The sequence below is a fragment of the Colius striatus genome, chromosome Z (assembly GCF_028858725.1).
Source record: "Colius striatus isolate bColStr4 chromosome Z, bColStr4.1.hap1, whole genome shotgun sequence".
Taxonomy (NCBI): Eukaryota; Metazoa; Chordata; class Aves; order Coliiformes; family Coliidae; genus Colius; species Colius striatus.
In genome coordinates this window covers 68,420,315-68,445,299 of record NC_084790.1, presented here as the reverse complement: position 1 = coordinate 68,445,299, position 24,985 = coordinate 68,420,315, and the positions used below count along the sequence as shown (strand labels likewise).

The window sequence follows — 24,985 nt, the reverse complement described above, 5'->3', positions numbered from 1 at the left end:
CCGCGGCCCGCGGGAAGCAAGCCGGCGTTGAGGCACGATGGTACAGCGCGGCCAGGCAGCACAGCAGCAGAGAAGCAGCCGCCGCGGCCCGCCGCGCCGCCGCCGCCGCGCCGCCGTCGCTGAGAGCCGACGCGGATAGCGGACTTCCCGGAGGCAGCGGCGGCCGGAGGAGGCGATTTCAACGGGAGCGCAGGGAAAAGCGCGGCGGCGGCGGCAGCCGGGGGGGCCCGGGGGTCGCGCCCGCCTGCCCGTTCGCCCTCGCCGGGCGCGGGGAGCGGCCGACTGCAGCTCGGGGGTCCGCGCGCGATGTGGCAATGGGAGGCGCGGGGAGCGACTCGGCCGGAGCGGCCGCGGCGGCAGCCGCCGCCCCCGCGCCCCCGCGTGAGGCGGCCGCGCCGCAGCAGCCCCAGCAGCAGCAACAGCGGCGGCGGCGGCGGCAGCCCCCGCAGCAGCAGCAACAGCCCGCGGCCCGCAGCGCCGCCAGCCCCCCGCGGCCCCGCCGCGCCCCCGGGCCCCCGGGCCCCGCCGCCTCGGCGGCAGCGCCAGCGGCAGCTCCCCTGTCCCGCCGGCGGCGGCAACATGGCCTCGGCCGGTAACGCGTCGGAGCAAGAGACCAGCAGCAGCGCGGGCGGCGGCGGCCACCCCGGCCAGGCGGCGACGAGCGGCGGCGGGAGGCGGCGAAGGACTGGAGGAAACCGGCGCGCTGCAGCGCCCGACCGGGAGTATCTGCAACGGCCAAGCTACTGCGACGCGGCGTTCGCCTTGGAGCAGATCTCAAAGGTGCATTCACTCTCTCACTCTTTTTTGCAGAGATACACGCTAGCACTAGTGCTGTTTTTTCGGCGGGGGGAGGAGGAGGTGGTGTGTTTTCTCGCGGGGGTGGAAGGAGGAGATGGAAATGGAACAGCCACCAATAAAATGCTGGGAAAAAAGAGAGGGACGTCTGTGACTCTTCAGTGCGGGAGAGAGTGCCCCCCTTCCCTCTTTTCTCGCCTGTGCCTGCCCTGCTGCCTGCTTGCGCTGCCGAGAATTCCTCCGGTTAAGTTTCCCGAGACAGCCTCGGTGCGCTCCCAGCCTCTCTCCCGGGTAGACCTTGGCCCGCTCTCCCGCTCCCTCTCTCCGCCTCGCTTCCTTTCCGCCTCTCCATCCCCTCTTAGCGACCGCGGAAACACACCCCCCCCCGCCTCCCTCCGCCCCCCCGCTCCCGGCCGGGACCGGGCAGAAAGCGGGCGGCCGCTTTCTTGGCAGAAGTTGTGCTTTTGTGAAGTTCTCCGCCGAGCGCGGACCGGGCGACCGCCCTGGGAGAGGGGGTTCCCCCGGCAGAGAAATTCTTGCAGCTGTTTTCATCCCTCGGCGGTCGGAAGGGAAGGGAGGGCCGCGAACAGATCGCCACCTTAGCTCTGCCGCGCCGGTCCCGGCGGAGCGGCGGCCACAGTGTTTCTGGCGGGGCAGGGCTGATTGCCGGAGCGCCCCGCAAGCCCGGCCGGGAGGGGCGAAGGGACGGCTCCCGGCCGCCAATCTCCGCCGGCCAAAAAAATATTCAAAGTAAACAACCTCGAAAACCTGCGTTGCTGCAAGGGATGGTTTAACTTCAGGGAGCGGATTTCTAGGCTTTGTAAGAAGAGAGGAAACGAGGAGGAAAAAGAAAAACAAAAAAAAAAATCCATGTGGCTGCCCTCTTCCGTTCACAAATATTGTCGTAACTTACAGATGGCTGCTTTACTTCCTAATTCAGATCACACAGCATCTCCAAACTCTATGGAAATGAATTACTTCTAATCTTACTGTACTGCTCACCACGTGGGTCATGCCTCTGCACCAAAACCCTGCTAGGAGCAGGGAACAGGGGGAACAGCAGTAATATGCTACCCCCTAGCTTTCCATTGCCAGCCCCCGCCCTTCCCCCTGCCTTTCGGAGGTCTGAGAACACGAAAAAGGGATTTTTATTCTTTCTTGTGGCTGTTGAGGTTCCTCGGAAGTAGTTACTTCTGCCCTCAAGCAGCGCAGATCTTGCCAGTGCAAATGCTGTGCAGCCTGAACTGCTATAGATGCCTTGGGCTGAGAAGAGCGTGGCGGGCACCATAGGTGAGGGCATGGGGTCTGATGCAGTGGCGTCACCCACAGCCAGCGCGTTGGTGTGGATTTGAGGGTGGCAGCCAACAAATACATCCAGGCCTATGCACGGGTGGCTGCTGGGCAGGCCCGTGGGCCCTTGCTGGAAGGGTGTCTGCTCCAGCTGCTCCCGGAGCTGTGTGGGAGGGAATGTGCTCCGAGCTGCCTCGCTCGTGGGAGGGCCGGGGGGCTCCCTGTGTGCCTCTGGGCAAGGAGACGCGTGTCTGGCTGCTTGATGCAGCCCCTCAACCACTGACCTCTTCTTGCCTTGCAGGGGAAAGCGACGGGACGGAAAGCGCCGCTGTGGCTGCGAGCAAAGTTTCAGAGACTGTTATTTAAACTGGGCTGTTACATTCAGAAAAACTGCGGAAAGTTTTTGGTTGTCGGCCTCCTGATATTTGGGGCTTTCGCTGTAGGATTAAGGGCAGCTAATCTCGAAACCAACGTGGAGGAGCTATGGGTGGAAGGTAAGTCCGGGGTCTCCCTCTTTCAGCTGCCGCCCCTCCCCTCTTGTCCGGCCGGGAAGAACCAGCGTGAGCGGCTGAGGCAGGCGAGCGTACGTGCGCGTGTACGTTTGTGCCGACGGGCCGCTCCGCATGCCGGGGAGGCGGGCCGGGCCGACGCCGGGGAAGCCGGCGGGGCGGGCGGCGGGCCGGCCTTGGGCCGGGGCGCGCGGCCCCGCGTGGCGCGTACCACTTCTTCGCCCGCGGGGGTTGCGAAGGAGCGCAGTGTGCTCCACGGGGGCACCGGGTCAGGTCGCCCGCAGCCACTCGCGCCGCGGGCTCTGGCCCGTCTCTCCTTGCGGCAAGGCTAGGGACGGAGGGCCTCTGCGTCCCCGTCGGCGGTGGGAGACGGCCGCGCTAACGGGAGGCGCCCCTCCGCCATTTTCGGAGTGCGTGCGCCCGCGACTGGGGGAGGGGGCGGGCGGCGAGGAGCGCGGCGCGGGGGGGCGGGTGGCTGTGTGTGGTCCCGTGTTTTTGGATGGCTTTCAACTGCGGGGGGGAGCGTTCGTCTCGAGGTAAAGGGAAAAAATGATAAAAGGAGGAAGGAGAGGACAGAAAAAACTACATCCCAAACAGGCCGCCGCAGCGACACGGGGCCTGCCCGTCCCCGTCGCGGGGTGGCCGGGGGCAGCGCCCGGCGCGGAGGGCGCCCCCTCCAGGCGCAGCCTCAAGGCGCCAGCATAGGAAGGCAGGGCGGGCTTGGTAAAGGAGAGGAGCGGTGCCCGGGGGCTGCCTTTCGAAACTGACACTCCTCTACGCCGGACAGAAGCACGGGGGGAGCGTGGGGTGGGCAGAGCGGTGCCGCGAATACCCCCCTCAGCGGCCCCGTGAGCCCCTCAAGGGACGGAGCAGCCAGCCGGGGCGGGTTAACCCGCACCCGAGAGGCACGGCTCCAGGCAGCCGGGGCGGGGGTTGTTGTTTGGGTTTTTTTTTTTTTAAGGTTGAGTGTTGTGTTGGTTGGTTGTTATTTACTTAGCATCACATTGCCCCGTTAGCTGGATTGACATCAAAACAGAGTTCTTTGACTGCAGGAGTTACTCTTAGTTTATATCAAACCGGCTTGCAGCAGAATTTGACTTAGAAAAGTTAATATGGAAGGCTGCATAAAGAGTCATTACTAAATAGCCCTCTGTATGTGCCTGTGTGCAAAAGCTAGAGCTGAGCCCAAACAAAGTTAGACTGTTACCAAGGTGGTCTGTCCCTCCCTTTGGACGGATTAGACCATATAGGACCAGATTCCATCCTTGCAGATGACAGCTGTATTGGGGCCAGGATAAGGTTCATGAGTCGTTTAATAAGTACTGTTTTTTCTGGACTGGAAAATAACCTATTATGGACTGAACCTTTTTTTGGTCTGTGTAGTCTAGAAGCCTAAAATGGGATAAAATCTGCTGACAACAGCCCTGAGAAACAGGCAGAGATGTGTATTCAGAGTCTGTGCTGGTCACAATGTCCTATATACCTTAAGTGCTAATGAAAACCATTGTGAACATCCTTTTTTTTTTTTTTAACTCACTTCCCCCTCCCCCCCCCCCCCATGTCCTTATGAAATTGTCTTGGCAAACTTTCTTTTGAGAATTTTTTCTCGAGTGTATTTTGTCTCTGCTTTTCTCTTAAGTGTGTAGTAAATAATATATGATTACAGTCCTATCCAGCAAGCTGCCCTGAGTTTTATTGTCCTTATATTACTGGAGATCACTTACTTGGGAGGGTGATTGCATTAATGCCACCTCCTTTTTGTAACATTGTAATCATAGAATACTAAGAAACTTTTTGCTGATGGTGCCTGTAGGACGCCTCTCAAGGAAAAATAAGATTTGCAAAGTATCCATGTAGTTTACTTGCTGCACTGACCTTGTATTATTGCTTCATGGGAAGGGGGAAAAGTCTTTGATATGAAGTCTAGATGAAATTGATCTCTGAGGTTTTTGTGGCAAAGATAAACTTGTAATGCAGCTGATGGTATAGAGCTGAGCTATGTAAATTTCACATCTGTTGAGTTTAGTTTTCACGTCAGAAATAATTTAAAAATAAAGTATTAAAACTCTGCATTTAGAAACCATTGCATTCCTACATTGAAGAAAAAAAAGGGTATCTGATTAAGAATAAACAAAATATTTTGGGTTAATTAATAAGTTAATGTAAATTAACTCTAGCCTTCCAATTTTAGCACTACATGACCATCTACAGAAAAGAGCTTGCTCTAAAACGTGCTTTCTTGGTAGACACTGCAAATGTTCCACTCGTGAACCAGGGTGTTAGGCAAATAAACCTAACAAAGCGGAGTAACATATTTCTGTTGCTACACTATAGATAGAAGTACAGAAAGAGAGAATTTGAGATGGAACAGGTATAGATAGTGTGGAAAATGCTGTTCTTCCTGTGCAAAAGAGGAAAGCTGTGACCAAACTAATTTTTCTGCACTTCCATGCACCTGGTCCTCACAGGTACAGTCTGTGGAGGTCATTATACTCAGAGACCCTTTACATCAAGGATTCTTTTAGTAGAAGCAGTAGCTGAACTGTCCAGTTTATTAAAATAGCTGTCTTGTTTTTGCTTTTACTTTTTGTTCACCAAGAGTTTGAATGAACTGGGCAATGTAGGCCAAATATAGTTGTTTACTTGAAATATGTTTCAAGTAATGGTTTTGATTTGCTACTGAAGCTTTTTACAGTTATTACTGCTGAATAAATTTGCAGTATTTACATAAAGAGAGTGGTTTTGTATGGTGTATTTCTGAGCATGGAACATACTTCCAGCAAACTTCAGTGCTGTACTATATAACTGATTGCTTTAAAACCATAACACTGTTAATTAAAAATAGTGAAATGAAGTTTGAATGAGTTTTAAGACTTTGCATATTCCAAGATTAGTACTCTGGGCCTGAAGCTATTATGGCTGAAATATTTACATAAGAAGTTTAGGAACCTACCTGGTAGGCAAACTTTCAAAGAGAGAAAAAGAAAAACAGATCTCCAAAACATCATTATTTCAGTTTTCCTGTAGTAGTCTTCCTTCAGAATTTGTGCCAGCACTCTTGGCCTTCTCTGAGCCTTTTGATACCAAAGTGGCTTTCCTCTCAGCTTGTTTCTTGGCACTAAATGTTGTAGAGTCACGTTGGTTTCTTTCCTTTCACATTTTATTAAAACATAGACCTCCTCTTGCTGCTGTTCAGAGCACTTCAGTTATTACTGTATCCCCCACTATATGCTCTCAATCTGCACTCCTGTCTTGTATTCTGGCCTCTCTGGCATCTTTGACTGGGACACATACCTGTTTCCTCTGAGCCCATCAGCAGCTCTGTCAACCCCATGTACACACCTTTCTACCGGAGGATGCTTGTTTTAGTTTCTTGGGCAAACAAATTCTGGACTGGCATTTTAATGGCAGTTCTGTTATCCACAGCCATTCATCTTTGGCTGAACTGCTAAATGTGGGTGTCCATGCATACTGGAGTTGTGGAGACTGCTTAGCATCTTTATACATTGTACACCCTTGAGAGAACAAAAAAGGCTTTGCATTGATTTCCTCTGTGACTGAATTTTCTTGGACACAGATGTGCTTTTAGAAACATCCATTCACAACTAGAAAGTACTCTGGGTGGAAAAGAAATCATGACTATAAGTGGTTATGTTTTTTGCTACCGCTCTTAATAGGCGCTCTAAGACCCTGTGTGTGAACAACAGTCCCATATATTCTGTATGTAAATTCACAGCCTCAGTTTCTGAAAGAAGGTAGTTTTGTGGCTCCAGAGAAGGTTCAGTTAAGTGGAGCTTGAAATTTGGCTAAATGGCATTAATTGGAACAGCTCGTAAGAGGAGAGATGTTCTAGTCTTGTTCCTTGAGAGTTCATTTCTTGTCACTCTTTTCTTGTAATTCCCCCACCACCAGTCTTTCATCACTATTTCTTCTTTAAGAAGTTGAAGATTGTTGTGTTATTTCCTTCCTTTTGTGCTTTCTTTACTTTTTTCACTAGCTAGAACTCAGTCAAACCTTTCCTTCTTTTAAATAGTCCTCTTCACAAAGCTAACCCAGCTGTAACATGCAGAGCCCCTTTAAGCCAGTTTAAAGCAAGAGGATGAGTGATACAGGTAGGGTATGACATTCTGCAGGGAAAACGAAATGCCTTAGTAGCCACATACAGAGTTCAGCTTTGGTACTTGGAACAAAGTGAGTCAGTTCTAATTTTAAGTGAATTAGGAGTAAGTGTGCCTGTCAGAAATGGGTTGTAAGTGAAGATTTGAGCTTTGTGCCCCTTTCAAAGGGGCAAAATTCAAGTTACACTACCGTAGTATTTATTGCTGACCTGTCTTAAAATACACTAATGTATCTATGCAACATAAGAATTGAGGTGAAAAGGAGGAAAGCATGTGAGTGATGCAGGAACCAATGTTATTTCCACGGATTCTCAGTTTGTTTAGCCCAGCAAGACCAAGTGCAGTTGGAGAGGAAAGTTATTCTTAAGTTCCGCCTAAGACATCAGTTAACTTTAGTATGCTTTGGAGAAACAATAAAGAATAGTAAAGGAACAGATCTTTCTGAATTTGTTGTTTCACTGAGACATGTGAGTGGACTGGAGGAACAAGTTTGGTTTGAATACAGTTTGTAGGAATTGACCCAGTTGGGTATAATTTCGTTCTCCCACAAACATGCATGTTTATGTATGGCAGCAGACCGGTACTGTTGTAGATGTACTTGCATCTGGATCATTACATTGACACAGTGTGGGTGGCAGAAGAGCAGAAGTTGCTGATGAACCTGAGGTGGTATGTCGCTCAGTTCTTTAACAGCCTGGGGTGTTGTCTCTGATGACTTCACCAAATCCATTAGTTTCATGTGGAACAAGTAACATAAGAGCTCACATACCTCTGAACACTGTCTTGCACTGTGTTGCATCCTTCAGTGACTATTGAAAGGTGTTTATCTGGAAAATTTCCAAGTCCACTGTGTTATTTGAATTACATGTGGTTATTTATTATGTGGTTTCTCAAAGGGGAAAGTAACAGCAGTATTTTAACAGGATGATCACCTGGGCAGTGTGCTCTTTTGAATGTTTGTTGGTCAAAAAGGAAGAGTATTTCAGTCCATACATCAGTTTTGAAGAATAACAGTTCTATTAAAGTTTTACGTGATGTTTGTGGATAGAGACATCAGGACAGTGGGTTGCTAATTCAAACTCTATCTGTTTCCATATATTTAAAGTTGTTAAGAAAAAAGATGTTTAAAGGTTTTAGTTTAGTGGGTGTTTGTCACCTTTCAAGGACCTGCTGTTAAGTTCAAAATCACTGGGAGTCTCTATTAAGTTCCATTGACAGGTGTTCACATCACTTCTCAGGGTTGGTGCTCTCTGCTGAAAAGCTTTTATGTCCAAAACCCCTCTCAGCTTTCAGTGTAGGAGTTTTTACAAAGGTATTATATGTGACCATTCTTTGGTCATTGAGAAGGTAAAGGGGGAGATCCCAAACTCACCGAATGTTGTGGCAGAACTTGGAATGGCATTAGCATGGCCAGGCTGTGTACAGATGTACGCAGCCCCAAGAGCCTATCAACGTGCCCCTGCTCTGTGTCCTCAGATGTTAGGAGCATTTAATATACTTAAGGCTGCAGAAAATTAATCTTCCTTATTACCTTCAAACTTAACACACTGTTGCCAATGTCTGTGCCAGAATGTACTCTACAAATCCTTGTTTGGAAGGTTTTGTTTCCTTCCCTGTTGAAACGTATATTTAAACAGGGCAGTGCCTTGACTGCACCATTCCCCTCGTCCTCTCTTCTGAGCTTTAAGTGTTGTATTGTACTCTTGGGATTTTGCTGCTTATGAAGAAGACATGAAGGTGTTTCTGTAGTTATGGAGAGATTGGAGGTTTCAGTACAGAAATCCTGAGGTGAAATAGAACAATTGAGAGCAACATTACTTTACTGGTGGTCCCCATGCCACTGCTGCTGAGCAGAAAAAGGAGAATGTAGGTAAGCAAAAGAGCTAGCTCAGCTGTAGGGCTGGCTGCAGCTGGAGTTGTGGTGTTATGAGGAGGTGGTGGTGAATGGTTTGAGGTCTGCTACCAGCTCCTGTTACCTGCTAAGTGGACTGCCTTTCTTTTTGTTTTGTTTTGTTTTGTTTTTTTTAAGAGAATGGGCCTTCCTTTCTCATTATTGCTCAGCAGGCGGTGGGTTCAGACAAGAATGAGCTCTAAAAGCCATGGGTACTCAAACTTGCTTTCAACAGAGAATGCATTAAGGAAAACTCTAGCTCCTCACCCTGACTTCATCCATTTTCATGATTTATTTTTCCTGTGGGAAGAGATGGTCCAAGGCCCGTTATTAAGTAGTATTTGTGGTGGTTCCCCAGAAAGCAGTAATACTATATAGCGTATGCATGTAACAGTTCTTGACCGCTCAACAAATTTAAAGGCTGTTGCACGCAACTGGATGTTTCAGTTACACATAACTGTTAGGAGGCTCCAAAATATGACAGGTTCCAGATGTATGAGCCGACTGATCCCTTTGTTTAGATTATGCACCACAGCTGATGCCTAGATTAGTGCTGGCTGGACAAAGCTATGGGAGATTTGTCTAGTTTCCACAATGCCATGTTTATATTTCATTTGGATTTCTCCTTCAAAGCTGACCTCCCTATGACCTGTTGGAGCTGTGTCCACTAGGATGCTAGTTTTAATGTGTCTGCGACTGCTTTCCTTTTGGTGTCTAATGGAACATGTTCCCATTTTGACACTCATGGACTTTTGCATACAATCCTTTTAACTTAACAGTACATTACATGCTTCAACCTATGAGCATTCAGGTAAAACCATGCTTGTAAAGTTTTGTGCCCCACAGCTAGCTTTTAAAGAATATTCTAATTGGTTAAAACAGCTTTGGTTATAGACTTTATGGGACTGTTCCTTGTCAGGCATTTTCTCCTATATATAGAATAAAGTTCAGTCTTCCCGCCTTTGCACAGTGCTTTTTCTTTCTACAAATTATGGAGAAGTTAATTCTTCTTTGTGTCTGATGTATATGTATTTTCTCAAGCATCTTTCTTTATCTTCAGGATGCCTTTTGTTCTTGTAATTGGTCTGATCTCTCCTGCCTTGTATTATGCAGGAGGTATTTTTTCATTTGAATTTGTCTGTTACTCAGCCTGGGAAAAACTGAAGAAATCAGTGATAATCTTTAAGAGGCTAAGTGACAGTTTTACAATAGGAAGCGCAGTCTGCTGTCAGAGTTCAGAAAGATAAAGATACACAACTTTTGTTATTACTTACATAACTGTATGGTTTTTTACTGTTGATGCTTTACTGGGGCAACAGATTCCCAGGTTTGTGCCTTGTGACAGAAAGCTCAGTGCTTCAAAGTATGATTTCTGCAAGGAAAGTGCATGCTGTCTTATAAGGGCAATTTTAATTCTTTGTGCATAGATCAAGGAGAAGAGGAAAATGTTTCTTCCAGCTTTGCATGGTCCATGATATTTTATTTTCCATTTACAGTGTTCTAAATGTGAACCGTGAATAAGCTATGTTCATACTTGCTGTTAATTGAGTCACTTTGCTTGGAATAATTTTTCATTGTACATGGCACTAGAAATAAGTGGAGCAGTGATACAAGGAGTAACTTTGAATTCAGAATTTTAAAATAAACTCTGTTTCTCTTTTTTTGTTGCATAAATTTAGCTTAGTATCTGTAGATACAGATAATGTACTCATTACTGTTTTTTCTCTGTTACTTTAATTCAGTATCACCTCAGCTGCTAAAAACATCCTGAATTTGGCAGAAGTTGTAGTTTCATGATGTAAAAATCCCTTTATGGAAACTGCTGACCATATAGATGTTTTGATGTATGGAGAATTTTAATTTCGTTTTTTAGAATGAGTGTCTTGGCTTTAACTTCTGCTTGGTTTTGGAAAACTTAAGTATTTCAGTGCTTGAGCAAAATATATAAGAGGTAAGGGAATGAGCAGAACCAAAACCTGACTCTTTCTGCAAAGGTGCTGCTCCTTTAGAGAATTGCAGAGCTTAATTCCAGCTTCAAATATACTAGTAATCATTGTATATTTGAAACATCTGTATTTTGCTCATGTGCAAGAAAAAGCTGGTATTTTTAAGGCACATGTGCAGTGCTGTACACCCATATAGCTGATGCTGGAACTGAGCCCTTAAACTGTAATGCAGTCTTCATTTACTAACAGTGAGATAAATGAAAAGAAACAGCCTTCTCTTGTTTACCAGTCTGATGCGTTTCTGCTTTTCAGTCAGTAACCAAAAGCTATGTGCAGCAAACTAGAAATGAGCACTGTTAAGTCAAGTTGTATGATTTTTTTTTTCCCCCCTTAAATCATTGCTTAAGGGCTTCTGGCCCCTAGCTCAGGAATCCTGCCCAAAAATGCCAGATGTATTACACAGTCAAGTATTGCAATGTAAATAGTGTTCTGTGCCATGAGAGCAGGGTGGTCCATCTCCTAGCTGGAAAAAAAAAAAAAAAAAAAAAAAGGAAAAATCTACACGCTCTAAAGTAAGCACAGTAGTTACACTGTTATTCGTGTTTTTGGCTGCACAACCAGTATTTTAGAGCTGAAGGAACACAGATAAATTAGTGCTTTAGGCTGGCAGATAATAACTGAAACTGCAATGCTAGAAAGCAAGATGCTTCTTGGCTGAGGCTGCTGAAGTTTACTCAAACGGACATGTAATAAGGAAAATATTAAAGTAAAGGCCATTGCTGACAGGCAGAACCTGTTACTTCACCTTATTGTGAACAGCAGTCTCCTGCACAAGGAAGCAGAGTGGACAAAGGATGGGAAGTAGGGAAGGCAGAGGCACGAGGTTCTTCTCGGCCTCATGCTGTGCAATGGAAAGACTGGGTATGTTACTGCACCTTCTGAGTATAAACATTGATGAGCTGTTCTTGTTTTTAACTAAATATCCTGTGCTGTACATTAACAATGACTTACCTTCCAGTGTGCTTATCTTCTTCAGATCCAGTAGTGGATATAGGAGGCTTATTTGCACATTTTTCTATTTTCTGTATAAACATGTAATTTCATAACATTTAAAACTAGTTGAACGGAGATTCCACAAATCTGACCTGAAAGGAAATTGCCATGGGTGATGCAGTAATCAGATTTACGTTTGGGTTATCTGACAAATCTGTGAATTGCCATAGCTTCCTTGGGTGTGTGCAGAGGGGAAAGGGGTTATAGCAACTTATTTGTATGTGATAAACTGTTTTTAAATAGCTACAGGAATGTAATCCCAATGCAGATTTCAGTGTAATCTCCTCAGTGAGATATCCAGAAGAAAAACAAGCTTTAGTACCTCATTTAAACCTCTCTCTGCTGACACTATGCTAACATTAAAAAAAAATAATCAGACCCTATCCATAAAAACTTTTAATTTTTCTTCCTAACTTACCTTTTCTGTTACGGTAAAAAAAGTATACCAGTACTTAAAGAAAATACTTTCTTATACCAGTTTTCCTAGTGAGAATTTCCTGTGCATTTATATAATTCACATCTCGATGTGGGCCTGATTCTGATTTAATTTACACCAGTCTTACTCTATCGACTTCTTGAGGAATCTCCATACTCAAAAAAGAAGCTCTTGCAGTTCAGAAGCTGATGCTGTTTAAGTAATAGATAATAGGAAAAAAAATATATTCTAGTGCAAATTATTAAGATGAAGAAACAACTAAAATACCTTTAGGATGCCTTCCAACTGTAGATAAAAGCTAGAAGTTGAGCGAATTGTGAGCAGATATAAACATCTATTAACCACTCTTTTTAGAGATTTGGGGAAGTAAGATGACCTTTTTTATTCTTTTTTTATTCTTTTTTTTCTTCCCCCCCCCCTTTTTTTTTTTTTTTTTTTTAAATAGGCTACAGTTTCACATGGCTTGCAAAAGAAATCTTTCTCCCTTTTTGTTTCCCACACCAATTGATTTATCATTTTGCTTGCAAGCAGACTTAGAATGTTAGGGCAGGAACACACTCACTTTTTTCTCGTAACTTTTTTGTTGCGGACCGAAACCAGTTGACTTGAATAAATTTTTCTGTGGTCTGAATGAAGCCAGCAACGTGGAAAAATCTTGCCATTCAGAGCCGTCTGAATGTACATTTCAGCCACACAGTAAGCTGTATTGGTAGGCAGTGGACTGCTAAATACAACCATTTTTCGCAGCAGAGAGTTAGACAGGTGATTAGCATAATTAGCACAGAGTAGGCTATACATATGGTAATGTTAAGTGTGTAAATGCCAGCTGCGGTGTAAAATTTATGTCAGGGGTCGACAGGGCTGTGCGAAAGTATTGTGTTACAGCTGCAGGTCAAAGCCTCCATTGCTTTACCCCCTTTTCTCTTGTTGGTGAATGCACTAAACAGAAGAGAAAGAAATATAACAGATAAGGCTTTGATTGAACAGCCTGATTCTGTGCAAGAGGGACTGCTCTTAAACCAGAAAAAAAACAAGAAAAAAATCTCCAAACCCCAAAAAGGTACTTGCACACACAACGCACACAGGCAAAACAAAAGTTTCCCTCTTTCACTATGGATTTTATTTTGCATCATGCCAGCTACAAAAGTATTGCTGTCTTTGAGCAATGTCTTTATGAAAGGGGAAACTTTGGGAGGGAAGTGTGAGGTTGGTAGTTATGCTATAAGGAGCAAAAACAAACAAAAAGCTTTAATTCACCTTATCTTTTCTGCATTCCAACTCCAGCTTTTGTGTTTTTTTTTTTTTTTAAAGTCTCTGTTACTCACTGCACTTGGGGGGCTAGGAATTAAAGAGTCTTGAAGGTGACAGCATTACACGTAACAAAATCTCAACAGTGCAACAGTCTTGGAGCTGCATGACTGGTTTTGGACCAAGTGCCAAAAGTTCCTCTGTGGTTTTGTGTGTGGGTTGCTACGCTTATTCCCCAGCTTCCTCCCACCTCCTAAACCACGAAATTCTTTATAAATTAAAAATGACTAATACAGGTTTCTTGTTTTAAGGGAGCACGGCATTGAAGGGTGCACATCTTTTAAAGCAGCGGATGGGGAAATCCGTAAATCTTTTTGCTGCCGTAAACTGTTCATTCATATATTTCACTTGCAATTTTTTTCCCCCCTTTTGTATTTTTCGTAGCCGGCTATAAGGAGCGGTGGTGTTGACAGAATATAGTTCACACCACACTGACCTTGTGATGAAACTTCCTCACAGCCGCAGGGGGTCCTTATGAATCGGCCCCTAATCCAGCTAATCCCGCTCGCAACAAAATCATGAAAGTGGCTTCCAGCGATGTGTGTTTCCCTGCACAGATGCGGCGGGAAGGAGAGGCCTTGGGAACGCTTCGGCGCGGCGGTGTCCCCTTCCCTTCCCCGAGGCCGGCGGCGGCCTTGGCAGGGGGCAGCTGCGGGAGGGGAGGGGCCGCCCCGCGCCGGGGCAGGGCGGGAAGATGGTCCCGCCGTGCTGAGGGCCGCGGCGGCCCCGAGCGGGCGGGCGTGAGGAGGGAGGAGGTGCCGGCTGACGGCATGGTCCGGTGAAACCCGCCTGTGAAGCCGCCGCAGGGGCGGGCCGCCCTCCGCTCCTCAGGCTTCTGGTGACCGGCTTCCTCGAAGGGAGAACAGACCGTTGTTGTAGCCAAGTGAAATTACCTGTGTGATCGGAGTAACCAAAAGTGCAAAATAAAGGTTGTGTTGTGGGGTGTACTTGGTCATCTGTTTAGCTTGCTTTCCCGGCCCGTTCTCTTGCTGAATAAACTTGGCCGTATGGTCACGCTCTCGGAGCATGTGATGGGAAGCTTTAGTTGCGTCCTGCACAAAATGAAATGCATTCTTTGCTAGTCGGAACAGACAGTGAGCAAACTATGAAAAATGGGTCTCCTGACAGATGCAGCGCTGTGTTGGGGGCTGGTGGCCGGTAAGAAATATCGAGGTGGGGGGAGCTGTGACAGGCAGCAGGTTCGGTGCTGGGAGGAGTGCTGACCTGACCTGATTGTGTCCAACAGTGAGAGCAGTTCTGCTTCAGTGCAAAGCCATTCAGAAGGAAGCTGCTTAGGCAACAACAGATGGTACAGCAAGCAGCTGGTAGGGAATACTTGAAAGAAAACTGTACCCTGTTTCATAACACGTTAATTCCTTTAATTTTTCTATATGTTAGTTTTGCCATCTCCTGAAAGCATTATTCAGGAAACTATCTCCTAAAAGATTCTGGGTGAAGCGTATTTTCACTGCAGTTTGCTGCTCCTTTAAAAAAAAAAAAAGGATTCTAATTTTGTGCTATTCCATGTACAGATGAAATTTGTGCTATCCCAGGAGTACAGATGAAAAGACTTAAAAACGCAGCTTTTAACCACACAGGAAAACAATTACATATTTGAAGAAAGGGCACTGAGAGGTTAAATGAAAAGTTGGGCCTAGAGGAAAGCTGACTGCTGTGTAACAACATAGCAAATTGTTTTTATCGTATTATCCCGCAGAAGCTCTTATTCAAGTTAAAGTAACTTAAAACATTTCTGTTGAGCTGTTTTGAAATCCTTTGATTTAGACCTTGACGTACCCTTTGCAGCAGAACTCCTGGAAACTTTTGTGTACAATTGAGGATTTTGGCTTAAGAAGTGTGTTCAAATGTTTTCTTAAATTACCAAACAATAAAAATTCATCTTTGCTCCTCAGTGAGTGTAAACTGTTAGATGACCATAAACTGTGAAGAGAGTTGCAATAGTCCGTATTGGTTGTCAGTCCTCACTGTAGGCCGTCTCCTTGATTTTCTAGGAAGGAGAGTCTAGAATCCTTTGTTCTTTTGCTACTTCAGACAGAAAATTCAATAGTTGGGCTTCTCCACCAAAAGCTGTGGCTTAGTTCTGACCTGAAGGGATCATGTAGAAGAAAAGATAGTTCGCTCTCCATGCCCATTAATTCTTCTGTCTCTGTTGGGATGGTCAACAAGGATGCCAATTGTGACGGTGGTTTTTTATAATATGGACACCTGCCCACTAGGAAATGGACTGAAACCACCAAGTCATTTCACATAAGCCAGCAAACAGCTGTCAGATGGTAAACAACTTGTGGTCACTATTGTTCGTGGCTGGATTAGAACCAGTGACCCAGAGGTGAACAGCTAATATCCTGTTACCAAGGACATGTGTCACAGCTCAGTAAGCAGCTACTGCATTTTATGTTTAATTGGAAAGTTTGAAATGCATGTACCAGTTTTGTGTATTATTGTATATTTCAAAGATGGTTAGATGTGAGGTTTTTTGGGTTTTTTTTTTCATTTTGAGCTGTTCAATTTATTCATTTTAGTTTGGGGTTTTTTACTGCACTTTTCCAGTTTCTTAGCCCAGAGGGACACCCAAGCTAGAAATGCATCAAAAATTACCTAATTTATTTTAACAATCTGTCTGTTTTACCCAGTAAGAAATAATGGTTTTCTGCCTATGAGCAATACAGATGCATGTATGTAAAATCAGCTATTGTTTGATTTTTAGAAATAAAAGGTTTTAGCTCCTAAAATTGCAGGGAAGTTTTCCCACTACAGGCAGAGGCAGCTGTTGTTGAGCTGTCTTCCTGAGTATGCAGACATCTTTGTGTCCTTGTCACAGCTCTAAACTTTGTCAAACTGTGACAGAATGAAAAGCCATCTTTGATGTGTGTTTTTATTTTTACTATTCATAATCATGTCAGCATTAATGAAATTTGTAACAGCAACACTGGAGTCACCCCCAGCATGTGTGAAGAGTAACTTAACTCATATCATATGATGGCTTGAGAGATAAAAAGCAGCCTTTTGAAGCATTTTGTTGTTTGGTTTTTTAATTTTTTTTTTTTTTGGTAACTGTTTTTTGCATTTGCAGTACACAGCAAATGGTTGTGGGTTTCTTTGTTTGTTTGGCTTTTTTTCTATTTTAAGCAAAATCAAAAAACCTGTTACCTAATTCTCAATGTGATGGAAATGGTTGAGATGGTCATGTCACCTCTAGATTTTCCTAGAAGTCAGTGGTCCTAAAGAGAGATTGAAGTCAGTTAAATTCTCACATTGTGATGTGATGATGTCCTAGACAGTGTCCCTTTGTTGAACATTATTTTGTTGGGAGAAGTGTAGAGTGTCCACCTGGGTGTTTGGAAGGGAGATGGTGGGGCACAGACTGCCTTAACCTGAGCAGATGTAACCATCACTGTTCTACAAGAGCTACGTAAACACAGATATGTGTGTTCAGCAGAGTAAATCCTGTGCAAGAAAGCCTAGACACAGCACGGGATTTCTGACAACCTGTAGTCCAGTGCTGGCGTAGACCATGTGTAATTACACGATAAAGATGATAATTTTTCATTGAGTTGTTGCCTAGCACATTGAACAACCATGTAATCTCTTTAAGACGCTGATTGCTTACCACTGTGTTCTAGCTCCTATAAGCTCATCATTTCTCAACAATTTTTTTGGTAGCTCCATTTCAGTCACTCCCTAGGAAGTCTTTATTTTGCATAGTTAAACAAATGAGCAGAAAGAAATCATTGCAGGTAACCAAAACTTTTATAATGTAATCCTGATGGGTTTATGGAAGCCATTCTTAGCATTGTTACAATATCACATACATCAAATACGTGGTGATGTCTCAGTCAACAGTTAATAAATTCAGAGATCAACCATGTAAACTAGTAGCAGTTCTGACTCTACAAGTAGACAGCATTTTAAAACTCTTAAGTATGTGGAGTTGCCAACCAGTTCAATTTATTGCACTGACTAAAATTTCAATGAAAGTAGTTTTTTCACTTCCTCCCAGCAAAAGGTTTTACCCTTGTACACTGACAGTCAAGGCTAAAGAATGGTAATTCTGAGGAAGGTGCAGTCTTCCCTGGTCTTCTGACAGGATGCTAACTAATACTGTCTGTGTGGAGAAAAACTATATTCAGTTGCTGACAAAGAGCCACAGAGACAAGCTCAAACGTCCAAGAAAATGTGAAGACAGAACTCCCTAGAGAGCAACAGGAAGCTTTAAATCAAAAGGCCATTATTTTTTCTGTTCCCACTAAGAGGCAGGATAATCTTCATATCTGCCAGAGGACGTCAGCTCTTTATCTTAGTTTCTTTATAGGAGGTTTCGATCCTATGTAAGTAGTACTTGGCTATGTTTTGCTCTCATGAGGTCTGTGCTGCCTTATCAGTAGAAATGCAAATTGTCATTGGTGTTATTAGGTACTGCCTTCTGGTATATGGCAGGTTTGAACATTTTTAATCCCAGTACACAGTTGGGATAAGGAGGCAAAGTTGTGGCTGGTTTATCAGCGTACCATTGCAATGGACTGGAATGAGTTTCGTTTTGTAGGTTTTGAGAAACACCAGTATATGCAGGCAATAGCATTGCCTACAGGATCAGTACAGGGACAGACTACATGAGGAACTGGAGTAGAAGGAAGCCCTTAACAGCAGTTAAAGTTGAGGGAGACAGGATATGTAGGATGTTGGGGAGAGAGGGATGGAGACAAAGATCCTTCCTGGTTCCTGCCCTGGCTGGGAGAGGGTGCTGAAGGGTGAGAAGGCAAGGTGCCTGCAGCTCTTCCCAGCACTTATCCAGGGTAGAGTGCATTGTGTTGTGGGAGGTCTTGCAAGTCAGGGCCATCCTTGTTTTTCTCTGCACACTGCTGCTTTTTGGGTTGGTTCGTAAAGGCTGAGTTCCAGATGAACACACTGAGTAGTATTCTCAGTCTTTGTTTTTGTATAGTTACAGAGTCATGGAGGGTTTTTATTTTCTGTTTCTCTTTGGTTCCTGTTGTGGTCATAACAGGCGTTGCAAATTGCAGAGGTTGCATCCATATGCTGTTGCTCAGGCTGTAATGTAAGCCTTGTAAGGGGTACTGATCTATGTATCTGTTTTATCAGAAAGGATCAGCATCTCTTGAAGACATTAAAACATTGTTTGCATGAGATGTCCATTACTATTAGGGTTATTATTAGGGTATTAGAGATATGATTTTGTTGCTTTGAGTTGTCACTGCCAAGAGGTTGGGCTGGATTTCTCTAATGCTACACATTAAGAGCCCTGGAAGAATTCAAATGATAGTATTGCTCAAACAAAGCAGGAGTGTGTCTGGCTCCTCCAGATGTCCTCAAGTGGAAGCACCTTAGGCCCATAGTCTTCAGAAGGGAGCTTCACCAGAACATTTTTGTCCATTCATGCATCTCAAGCTTGTCACAGAAGATTTTAGGCTCCAGAACTAGTAGGTGTTTATTTAACTCTTGGCTTTGGTTTCCAAAGTCTGTTCTCCACGTTGGTAGGCAAACACTTTTACCCTAAGTGTTTAGCTTTCAGGAATATTCTTTTTTAGAAAGTTGTTGTGCATAAGGTAACTACTGAATGGAGGTAGTGTTCATGTCTGAAAAAAAACCAACCCACCGAAACCTCAGGCTATGTAATGCAATTACAGTAACCTGAAATGGAACATTTTAAGATTCTCTGAAAAAGAAATATTTCATGCCTTTTGAGCCACCAGACAGTAAATTAACAGACAATGATTTTTGTCTTTTTGAGCCACCAGACAGTAAATTAACAGACAATGATTTTTGGCTATCACTCATTTCGTGATTTAGGATCAGTATCTTAGTGTAGCAGAGGTCAAACTTACTCCTAAGACTACTCAGTGTGGAATGGACTGCAGTTCCTGGTGGTGGATTCCAGAGTTCTTCATAAACATGTTAATGTAGTGCTAGATAAATTTTGAATGCTAATTGTGAGAAAGGCATAGGTAAGAGAGTGACATTTGCAGTGGAAATGAGCACGTGAGCAGAATGACCCTGTAGCTTTGAAGCTGTTAGTCAATGGAAGGAAATGTCAGAAATTATGTAAATGGAAACTAATATAGCTTCACTCGTATGTCATTGGAGGGTGCATCAGTGTTGTGCAAATGCACACGAGGCAAACACACTTGTTTTTCTGAATGCTTCTCACTGAAGATGCACTGAAGCATTTTAATGCGTGATGACTGAAGCTCTGGGACTGTGACCTCAGTGCTTGGTAATGGGATCTGGAGCCTTTCACCTATAGGTCATGGGTTCAGGTCTGCTTCAAGTTAAAGATGACTAAAACTTCTTACCACCTGACAGCTGTTCATTTCTCTTGGGGGTGGGAGGCATAGCGGTCCTTACATAGTTCTCAGCAACCCAGCATCAATGCTGACAATTACTGCTCTCTTCAGGCCATTCAGAGGGCCAATAATTTGGTACCTTGACCAGCTTTGATTCCAGTCAGTGGGGAAGTTCAGGAGGAACATCGATGTGTTTGATGATATGGGATGCTAACTTGCTCAAGGCAGGTCTCGTGTTCTGGCAAGAAGCTAAGAAAGAAGCCTGTGGATATGGAGGAGAAGGGGGAGGGGGAGACACTTTCCTCTTCTCTGGAAAAAAACAGGTTTTTAACAAGAGCTAATAACAACAAAGATGCTGTCAGTAGAACTGTCTCATGTTGAACACTGGCCTTCAAACACATTCTTGAGAATTAGAAACTGATATATTAAGTATAAAATGGTGTCAAGACACTGATATCATTACTTTGTTGTGATTTTGAAATTTGTTTCTTTTTCTAAAAAAAAAAAAATTGTAGTTAAGTTGTGCAGGTGTGATAGTATTTTATACCTGGGATTTGATGACACTGCTGGAAGCATAGTATACAAACTGCTGCATTGTGTTACCAGGCCATAAGACAATATACTTCTCTGTTCTTTGAATCAATGTTTTGGCTGGTGGGAATTTGTGCCACCAGCTCAGACAACTAGGCACTAAATCATGAGGAGTCGTGTAATAAAGGACTGTAAAGCAACTGAGTGGCTTCTTATATGTTGGAACAGGAGAGTGATGTGTGTGCGTTTTGTCACTAGAGTGTTAAAGTGAAGTAGTTCTGTCTGTGGAATAAAAAGTGAAATATTGGTGCTATATGCCATACATACAATTTTAGTCACTGGAATTTTCAGTGTAAAATGTTGTTGCTACTGAATACAAGAAAACAGGGTCCATAAAGGAAAAAGTATGAAACACCAGTGTTTTGTTCATTGGTCATATTTTCCATTACACCATTTGTCCTATAGTGTGGAAATCCTATGACGGCTATATTGCATGTTATATTTGTTTTTCTTACATAGGTAAGGAATGACTTTCTGCAGAGGGTGCAAATGTTGAATGCAGTATTGACAGAAGCTTTGGGTACATTTCAGTGACATTTTTGGTGTTTTCTATCCCAGGTTTTTGCACCAACTGTGGTTAGTCTGGGTAAAAAACAAAAACACCCCCCCCGCCCAAAAAAAAAAAAACCCAAAAACCAAACAAAAACTCAAAAGTAAGATGGGTGCTTGATTTTTAAAAGGTACATATTCAGCTAATTGTGGAGGCTTAAGATTTCTGGATTTAGCAGCCTCCAGTGATATTTGCAAACTTGCAATTAAAATAAATGAAAACATAACTGGTAGAAACTTTTTTTTTGCCTTCCCTTTTGCCCTTTATTACTTCTGATATGTTGAAAGGCCACTAATATATCCACTTACTTCTGGTCTGTCTAAATATTTTCACCTAATCACGCTTTGGCAGTAAGAATTTTCCTCCTCAGTCTACATTTAGAATTTCTTTGTAACTTAGTGCTAGTTGTAAGAAGTATCTACATTTGCCTGTGAAGTTCTCTTTGTTTGGCTGACAAAATGTACATAACAGACCCATCCAAGAAATAATTAGGTGTTGTAATGGCTTAAGAAGTATGCAGAGCTGATCTGCTGCTGGGTTCTGGAATGTGTGCCCGCCTTCATGGGTGGTTTTGGTATTCCTGTTTAGAATGTTAAAAGGGGAAAAAACAGCTTCTGTTCTGACAATGGACTTGTGTGATGCAATTTTGATTAGCTAAATCTGCCTTGTTCAGTGAAGCTAATGTGGTTTGACAGGACCTTGATTAGGAAGCAATCATTTCTGTTGATAGTAAACAGTTGGTCACTTTCAGTAGAGATAGGAATGCTGCCCTTTGTCTTGCATGGAGTATGATTTGTTGGTTCAAGTCTTGGTCAAATTTAAAAGGAAAGTGTGAGTGGAATGGGAGAGAATATAGTAACAGGAGTAGAAGTTTATGGTAGACTCCCCAGTCCTCATAAAATTTGGGCTTTATTGTCACTGAGACACAAAAGAGAGACGCGTTTTTTCTTTGGAAGCACCTGCAATGTAAAGCACTGGAACAGAAAACTGGTTCTGAGACATGCAGATTTGGATTACTCTGCTCCCTTACCACCCCCCCCCCCCCCGCCCCCCAAATATTCCTGTAAGATGAAGTAAAATTTATTGGTGAATCTCACAGAATACTGGTTTGTGGGGGAAGGACAGCAGTGAGTGAGAACATGAGCCTGATGAGTGCAAGTATTTTTAGGATTTAGTTCTTGATATAAATTAGAAATAGTTTTTTTGTTAGCCATGTCTGTATGTTCACTTGCTGTAGTGAGAGGAATGTTAAGAAGTTACAAAGGAACTCTAGGTAAGGAGGCTGTACTTTTTTTTTTTTTTTACTGTGAGCTGGACACTGTTACTTGGTGTGAAGGAGGCAATGCTACGAGTGACAGCTGAAAAAAATGAAGTGTGTTATGTGGAATCACTTCTTTTTTCAAAGAATTCTTGAACTAGAAATTAAGCAATGCATTGTGCCAGAATGAATGTATGTTTTAATTGTGGAGGGTCTCATTCTGACAGCTTTATCCATGCAGGGGCACAGCTTCTTGCCTGGTGGTCCTTTTAGTCCCAGGGGGGTTATGGGTGGGTTGAGGGCTCAAGTGATTGAAAAAGTATGTCCCTGCTCAGGCTTGAGAATGTCATCTCCTGCACTGCCAACTGGTAACAGATCAGTCTTCCGTTACACAGCCTAGGAGGAGATCGATGTACATGCCTAATTTCTGTTCACACTGTTGCAGAACTAAACTTTGGCAGTGATTCAGATCACTAGTGCCAAGCTGACTAGGTCTGAAAAAATGTAGCAAATTAGACCAAGTCTGTAGCTTGGACTTAGCAGAGCAATAAAGGTAATAAATTGTAAGAGATGGAAACAACATGTTGGTGCTACTCTTGTCCTCCTCATCTGGATGTAGTCTTGATTCAGCTAATGGTCTGAATTAATTGACCCCACCTCCAAGTGCGTTTGCTAGAGAGGCTGCAGGGCAGGTTATATAAAGTATATGAACTCTAGCTGAATGCTTTTTTTGTAAGAGGGAAGATAATTTTCCATTCTTACGTCATATTTTCTGGCAAGGCAAATTGAACATGGCTCCTTCTAGAGCCTGTCAACTTTGCAGTCTCCCTCTGCCTTTTTTTTTGCTTTCTTCTTTTTTTTTTTTTTCTGTGTTTTAATACAGAGCACATTCTTCAGCTCATGTAATTTAAAAGTAGATGTTGCACTTGAGTCATCTCCTGCATCATAGCATGTTATGCAGGTACTGGACCACTGGTGTAAATTAGCTGTGTGCGGTCCTTTCTGCAGCACTCAAAAGCTGCATCTCTTTTTGTGAGCTTGATATTTTTTTCTTTTTTTATTTAAGGTTGAAAGAAGTGTTCGTACTCACTTTTTCTCTCTTCTCCCTTTTTAACTGAAGACAGGCATTCTCCAGTCTCTGCCAAATTATTTAGGAGAAGAGTGTAAATTAAAGCCATTTATCTTGAAATATGCTATTGGAGCAGACTGTTCATACAAGTGTAAGAAATTGTAACATAGTGACATAATGTTTGTTCTGGTCTGCAAGCAAAAGGTCTTTTTTTTTTAATTTTTACAAATGGAATATTAGTTATAATTTAGAAAAAACTGTTTGCTCTAGTTTACATATCATATTTTAGTGTAGTAGAAGCAATAGTATTTTAATGAGAAATAGAGTTTCTGCTGCAGAGTTAATAAAATAAAAGTTGATGTTAATTTTAGGGTTACGCTGTGATCACTTTGAGACAGAATAGACTGGAGAGTGCTCATCAAGTGAATCTTGAATAAGCAGTTACTGGCTAATACAAAGCTGTTGATATTTATCCATCAGTTGGTGGACGAGTGAGTCGGGAGTTAAATTACACACGACAGAAGATTGGAGAAGAGGCCATGTTTAATCCCCAGCTCATGATCCAGACTCCACAGGAAGATGGTGCTAATGTACTAACAACAGAAGCACTCCGGCAGCACCTTGACTCTGCACTTCAGGCAAGCAGAGTACATGTCTATATGTACAACAGGTAAGGGGAAAAAGGAAAGCAAAAGTTTTCTTGATTGTCTGTAACAGCTAAAAAGTGGACACATTATTCCCTCCATATGTTTTTAAGTGGTTAGCGCTTCAGAGCTTTTCCCTTAGGGAACTGTGGTTTGATGTAAATATCACTCATTTCTCATAGTTGATGTGAAATGATAGCAGTGACAAACAGGCCAAGATTTGGAGTGTACCCCTATGAGCACTGCTACAATATCAAGCTACAATATCCATGGTGGAGGAATAATGTCTGTGCTCTTAAATGTAGGGCATTATAGATAGTATTCATAACACTGAAAATCGTTCCCTATTAGAATTGAATTCGCTCTCTGACACCATCACAAGGTACACAATGACTGTGAACAGCAGTACAGCTTACTGTCCTTCCAGTAGTTTGGATATAAAAGTAAACATAGGCATGTGAAGTGTCAATGGGTGGAATAATAGCTGTTTAATAACAAAGACAAAACAGAGTTGCCCTTCAAAGTGTCTGTGTGCACATACAGAAGGTTGAGATATATGTGTTGATCCGCAAAAAAATAACAGAGGTGAACCTTCAGAAGGTACCAGCTTTGGGCTAGTGAGATTTTCCATGAAAAGTGGTTCCTCCAGGGTTTCCTCCACGTGGTAATGTACCTAGGGGTGCTGCCTGCAAGGCATGAAGACCCATGTCTTTAAGGACATCTTCTCAGCACTGATGCCCCAGTGAACTAGTGACGAGGTTCCAGTTATCTTTTAGCCACCTCCTGTCTTGTCTAAGGCATTAGAAGTCATCGCAATGGAAGTTGTAACATAGCTGAAAAGGAAGGGTAGAAAATCTAATGGTTTCTTTTCTCCTGCCTACGTGGGTCATCTGGGAATATTCTAGTCCTCTGAGCTGGAGCTGGCTTCTCTCACACTTGTGTCACTAAGCGACACCTCAGGTCACAAGTGTTTCAAGTCGTTTATACAAAGATGGATTTCTGTCTCTTTAACTTGTCTTGACTGACCTGAACATCCAAAAGCAGATCCTTTTTTGTTTTAATGAGTTTTACATAGAATGTGAAAACAACTGAAACGTGTCAACTCTGTAACTACAAAAAGAAAGGCCTTTGCCTTTTCTGAGACCTGTAGTATATCTATGCTGAGTAATATTTGCATTTCTCAATGACTTGCTGCTTGAGGCCAGTG

The 24,985-nt window shown here is 43.6% G+C and overlaps 1 protein-coding gene across 3 annotated transcripts in view; it reads left to right on the top strand.

The window, feature by feature from the left end:
* The first annotated feature begins 381 nt into the window (after window positions 1-381).
* Window positions 382-24,985, top strand: part of PTCH1 (patched 1) — a 66,829-nt gene continuing 42,225 nt past the window's right edge. For 2 of the 3 annotated variants that reach the window (XM_062018203.1, XM_062018204.1), the window contains exons 1-3: window positions 382-780; window positions 2,387-2,579; window positions 23,615-23,804. In XM_062018203.1, the coding sequence (XP_061874187.1) occupies window positions 580-780; window positions 2,387-2,579; window positions 23,615-23,804 (584 nt within the window). In that variant the 5' untranslated portion in view covers window positions 382-579. The remainder of the gene's footprint in view (window positions 781-2,386; window positions 2,580-23,614; window positions 23,805-24,985) is intronic. The other variant, XM_062018205.1, reaches the window with a different exon arrangement.